At 42.8% G+C, this 5,644-nt stretch overlaps 1 protein-coding gene across 1 annotated transcript; it reads left to right on the forward strand.

Annotated features, from left to right (window-relative positions):
- Positions 1-1,373: 1,373 nt before the first annotated feature.
- On the forward strand, positions 1,374-4,628 carry LOC147435991 (zinc transporter 11-like). The gene is made up of 5 exons (XM_086488894.1): positions 1,374-1,900; positions 2,492-2,707; positions 3,032-3,078; positions 3,409-3,553; positions 4,147-4,628. Exons 1-5 carry the CDS (start codon positions 1,594-1,596, stop codon positions 4,536-4,538), a joined length of 1,107 nt encoding a protein of 368 aa, XP_086345020.1. The 5' UTR covers positions 1,374-1,593; the 3' UTR covers positions 4,539-4,628.
- The last annotated feature ends 1,016 nt before the right edge of the window (positions 4,629-5,644 follow it).

Raw genomic sequence — 5,644 nt, forward strand, 5'->3', positions numbered from 1 at the left:
TGGCATGGAGACAATTGATCCATTGGACGCGATTGTGATCACAATGTAAAATCGAGCCTTGTGAATGCAAGGTGTTACGAGTGTGGACTCGGTGTGCGCTCTCAAACATGCAATGTCCTTGCGTAAAATCTTGTGTGAATTAGTTGTGATCTTGATTAGAGCGAACTGCACTCGCCCTTGTTTTTGGCCTTTAGGAGAGGTCGTTCCTTCTGCCCGCCCCTCTCTTGGGGGGGAACTTTGGCGACTTGAAGATTGCCCTTAGGTCAGTGGCACTGTAATGCATTGCATGATGACAATAATGGCTTGAGGAGGATGGGGCCGGGCTCCCTTGCAAAAGCCCATGGCATTTATGTGACTGCTTGTTGCTTTGCCAAGGGGTGGTCTTCCTGGGGCATCTCCTATCGCTAGAGTCGAAGAATCTTGGCCCATTCGGGTCGATGATGAGGATGATGGGCCCCACCCATGTTGCTGTTTGCATTTGACATAGTCCGTTTCCCGGACGCTCTATTTCGGAGGAAGAAGCCGCATGTGTAAGGTGGGAGCTCTTCTCTGGCGGCTAAAACAGAGTTCTTTCTCCTCTTTGAGTGAGGTATGCTATTCTTCCGAAGGGTGACACCCAGGTCTCATGGTATCTGGTTGTCGTGGGATAGCTCTCGTGTTCGCGAGTAGAAACTTTTTTGGTCCTCCATGGCTGTTTATAAGCATGGAGCTATTGTATCCATGGGTTTTTCTAATGTAATATCATCATCCACTCTCTCCTTTTGAATGAGTAGGATTTGAACTCATTACGTACATAGCATGAACACGTTACCACTAGGCTATATGCCCTCGCTGGCCTCTAAGGTCCCTTTAAGCATTAAAAAGAAAAATCCCCCCCTCCCCCCCCCCCCCCCCCCCCCCCCCCCCCCCCCCCCTTTTCCCACCACCCAAAAAACCCCAAAAAAAAAAACTAATTAATGGGTTTTGAAAAAGTCGTTTTGGCACCTACTGGAGAGAGCACTGCCCAAAAAAATTAAGAAAAAAGAAAAAAAAAAGGCCGTCGAGTTGTGAGTCGAGACCCATGAAGATTGTGTCCATAGAAATTTTATAATGGGGGAGCATCGGGCGAGAGAAAAGCGGAGATACGTGGGTAGGTTGACAACTCCAAAAGTGTAGTACAACAGCGATAGACAGTACTCAACGAGCCTCAACGAAGCGAGGTGATTATGTACTGCATTTTGTGTGTGAAGCAAGGGTTATCGTACTAACACACAGAGGAGAGAGAGAGAGAGAGCAGGCCCTCGTGTTCCAACTTCCGTGTTTGTGTGTGTGTGTGAAGGAAGAGAGAGAGAGAGAGAGAGAGAGAGAGAGAGAGGGACTCTTGCGGCTTGCCTGCTTTTTGCGGTCAATCCTTGACTCGTGTACTCCATGGCCGGCTTTCTCAGGTTGTTGGGCGAGATCGCCCTTTCTCATATGCCGCCTCCTTTCTGCTCAAGCCTCAGCGAGTTCAAAAGCCCAAAGCTTCGCCTGCCATAGCCAGAAGGTGAGAAACTCTACATACATTCTGCAGCATCAAGCAGCCCGTACATCAGGTCCTCTCTGCGTTTCGTAGCCATGCCTTCCCTCCTTCATCAGCAGAAAAGGTTAAGAAGACGGCTGCCCATCGCCCTTCTCCTGCTCACTCTGCTTCTCCTGCATACATTGCCCCCCGTTATTGCACATGGAGGTGCCGATGATGATGATGGGGATGGCGATGCAGACCATGAGCATGGGACACAGCCAAATTTGAGAGCAAAAAGCCTAGTTCTGGTGAAGATTTATTGCCTTATAATTATCTTCTTCGCAACCTTCATTCCGGGCGTATCACCATACTTTTGCAGATGGAATCACAGCTTTCTTGTTTTGGGGACCCAATTTGCAGGTATGTAATTCATGTAAAGGAGTGGATTTTTTGGAATTATGTCCATTCATCTGCTCAAGATTATACTGTAAAGGGGACTCAACAGTAATGGATTGCATTGCCAGGAGCTAGCACTGTATTGAATTAAATAAGAACCAGGCACATCTCGAGCTATGAAAATATCGATATGCTGACTTTCTCATGAATGTATGCTCACACCATTTGTGTGTATATGTAGGAGCTTTGTTTGAGTTCTAGTTCCACACCATCATCAAGCGCTACATATAACACCATCATCGGCTGCTATACATAGCACTTGAGATGTAGGTAGTTTTAAGCCAGCTCTATGAACGATCGTGTAACGTCCTCAAGGATAGCTGGCGTGATTTTGTGGCTCACAGTTTTCTGTTTGGGTTGGTGATTAGTTTGAGCTCTTTCTAGGTTTATTCAGGCATATTTATAAACAGGTGATCTTGAATAGTGATCTAGATTTAGCTGTTTGTGTCATCAAAATACAAATTGGAAGGAGAAAGGGAGTCTTGTGACTGTAAGAGAGATGAGGTTGTCTTCAGCACTAGCTTACTTATTTTTGGGGGCCTTTTTGGTTGCCAGGTGGGGTTTTTCTTGGCACAGCCATGCTTCACTTTCTCAGTGATGCCAACAGCACTTTTGAGGAGCTCACAAACAAGGAATATCCTTTTGCTTTCATGCTTGCCTGTGCTGGCTATCTGTTTACCATGCTTGGAGACTGCATCATTCAGCACATTTTTGTCAAAGACGGCAATACCTCTCGCAAACCAGATGTTGAGTTGGGGGCTACCACCAAAGGTATGCCTAAACTATTAATATACATCGTGTACATCAGCATGAGTCCGTTTCTAGCGACATGCCTCTGCATCATAGTTGATTTTTGATGGGCAGCCTTGCCTGCCAAATCTCAAAGCTCTTCTGTTTTTTTAGACAATTTAGTGTATTTTTTGAAGGGTAGCTCACCTATCGTCCTTAACAAATAGGCGAAATACCCAAAAACGGGTTAAAAAAATGCTCGCCGTCAAGAAACAACCCTGCTCTGCATTTTCAAAAGCACGTAGGTTTACATGAATGCACTTCTTTTCTATACTTTTGTCATGTTTAGGTCTCGGCTTGTTTCAGGTGCTGTGCTTCCTGTCGTTCAGAAAACAGAGGATGCTGCCTGCAAGGTACTAATATGTTGGAATTACAGGTGCATAGCATTTTCTGCACTGAAAAACAGGAATTCATGAGGCTGATAGTGCAATGTGCACATGAGCATGCGTATGTTTTATTATAGATGTTTTCAATGTTCATGTTGTCCCTTTGTAGCGTATATGTCTACCTAAAGGTGTTTTTGATGATCTTGTTATCCCATGTGACTGTGACACCAGTATGTGTGTGCATGTACATGTTCATTTTGTGCAGTTTTGAACGTATATGCACTCTTTTATGGTGTAAAGAGATGTTCAGAGCTTCTTTTTGTTGGCACTGAACCATTTGTGCTTATATTTGTTCAGTGCGACGATGTTGTTATCAACCACGAATCCAAGAACATTGTAGCAGCAACTCTTGTGACAAGAACGTCATTTACCGATACGCTACTGCTAATTCTGGCTCTTTGCTTTCATTCAGTATTTGAGGGGATCGCCATAGGCGTCGCAGGTATTTGTTTCAAGATTTCAAGCAGCCCCACAGAGGGTGCTTTCTTTGAATGAGAATTGACTCTCTTCAATTGTGTGTGTGTGTGTGAGTGAGAGAGAGAGAGAGAGAGAGAGAGAGAGAGAGAGAGAGAGAGAGAGAGAGAGAGAGAGAGAGAGGATTCACTAGTAGTAATAAGGAGACATCACCTGCATGCACCAAATGCCCTAAGTTTACCCATACCACCTTATATGGGACCATGCTTTGTAAAATACACCTCCCCCCTTTATGACCCTGACACTCACGTGATACCATACGATAACTTGATACCCTTATTCTCACGTGATACCATATGGTAATCAATCCTCAGTGAACCCTAAGTTACCCCTATATACAGGAGTCAGGACCATGCTTTCTAAAATACACCTCTCCCCTTTATGACCCCCCTCATACTCACATGATACCATACGATAACTTGATACCCTCACACATGATACCTTATGATAACCCTTAGTGAATTCTTGTGTGTGTGTGTGTGGTCTGGAAATGTATTCTTGTTTGTTTGCTTGCTTTCTTCACCATCACAAACGATAATGGAGAGAGTCTTGTGACTACAGAGAATGCGGGCGATGCATGGAGAGCATTGTGGACTATTTCACTTCATAAGGTCTTTGCAGCTATTGCAATGGGCATTGCTTTGCTTCGCATGATACCCGAGCGCCCCTTGCTCCAAACTATACTATATTCATTTGCTTTTGCTATATCAAGTCCTATTGGTGTTGCTATTGGCATAATCATCGATGCAACAACAGAGGGCCCGGTCGCAGATTGGTTGTATGCAATTGCAATGGGTATTGCATGTGGGGTCTTTATTTATGTGGCAATCAATCATCTATTTGTTAAAGGATATGTTCCTCAATGTAAAGTACGTGTGGACACTCCATTCTATAAGTTCCTCGCCGTCACTCTCGGTGTCGGTGTCATAGCAGTGGTCATGATATGGGATTAGTATATATATACTGAGTGTTACCCACTTCTCAAGAGGCATTGTACATTCTTTACTTCTGAGAAATTGATAAATGTAGGCTGTTTATCATCTTATTCAGTTTTCCTTGTCTACAAAGCTCTTTAAGTTATGTCATTGAGAGGAACTTTTTTTGCAAAATGTTGTAAAGTCCAAAAAAATCAATCTTGGTATGATCTAATTCACCTTTTTAGGAGATCCAATTCTCACAATTCAAGAAAGACCTGATGTGCAAAAATCAATCTTGGTATCTCTTACTTAACCTCAATCTTGGTATTATCTAATTCACCTTTCATGACGAATTTGATGCAATCCTCGCGTTTTAAAAAAGACAACATCAAATTCTATAAGTGTTTTCTATCCTTACCACATAGATTAGTTGTACCAAGTTTGCGGCCAAATCATTGGTTGCAATGTGATCCTAACATAAGTAGACTAAATTTACCGAAAAAAAGAAGGGAAAAGGCTAGTTTTAGACAAGTTGCTATTGGTGCTGTTTACAAAAGGTAGGGTTTGGATAGAAGGCTTTACCTAATGTTGGGACATGTATTTGCATGATTGGTAGGTCAAGACACCTGCATTTTGTGCTGCCAACATTTAACAAAACAACTCGAACATAAAAGTAGGCTGTTATAAGTTGTCTTACCCACCTAATTGCTTCATATAATATTTTTTTTCTAGATTTGAAGTCTTTTTAGGGTGATTTCAAGAAAATTAGCACATCAATTTTGTGTTGGCTTTGCTACTATACCTCTGTTGTTGTTTTGTGTCCATATCATTTATAAAAAACCCAATCAGGTTTCCAACATTTTGAAAATGGAAAAGTGAGTGACAATGGTGTTGGGGATGAAAAGCCTTGAGGTACTAGAAAGTCAAAAGCCTTTAAGGTATTGGAAAGTCAAAAGACTTCACATTCTCTATATAAAGAGGTTTTGGTGTTAACATGCTTTCCCTTTCTTAGTCTTTCTTTCTCACCACTTTGAAACAAAGTGAAGATCAAACTTAGGCATGTCAAAACATACTAGTCATCGGTTCGAAGGTAGACAAGCGTTTTTGGTAGCACTCACAGACGTCCTCTTGTATCAACACGA

This window comes from Adiantum capillus-veneris, chromosome 18, assembly GCF_014529385.1.
Source record: "Adiantum capillus-veneris isolate H3 chromosome 18, ASM1452938v2, whole genome shotgun sequence".
NCBI lineage: Eukaryota > Viridiplantae > Streptophyta > Polypodiopsida > Polypodiales > Pteridaceae > Adiantum > Adiantum capillus-veneris.

Excerpts from the sequence above, each read along its gene's own strand:
- LOC147435991 (XM_086488894.1), top strand. The coding sequence starts at position 1,594 with ATGCCTTCCCTCCTTCATCAGCAGAAAAGGTTAAGAAGACGGCTGCCC. Across the intron at positions 2,708-3,031 it reads GTTGGGGGCTACCACCAAAG|GTGCTGTGCTTCCTGTCGTT; the intron begins GTATGCCTAAAC and ends GGCTTGTTTCAG. Across the intron at positions 3,554-4,146 it reads GATCGCCATAGGCGTCGCAG|AGAATGCGGGCGATGCATGG; the intron begins GTATTTGTTTCA and ends TTGTGACTACAG.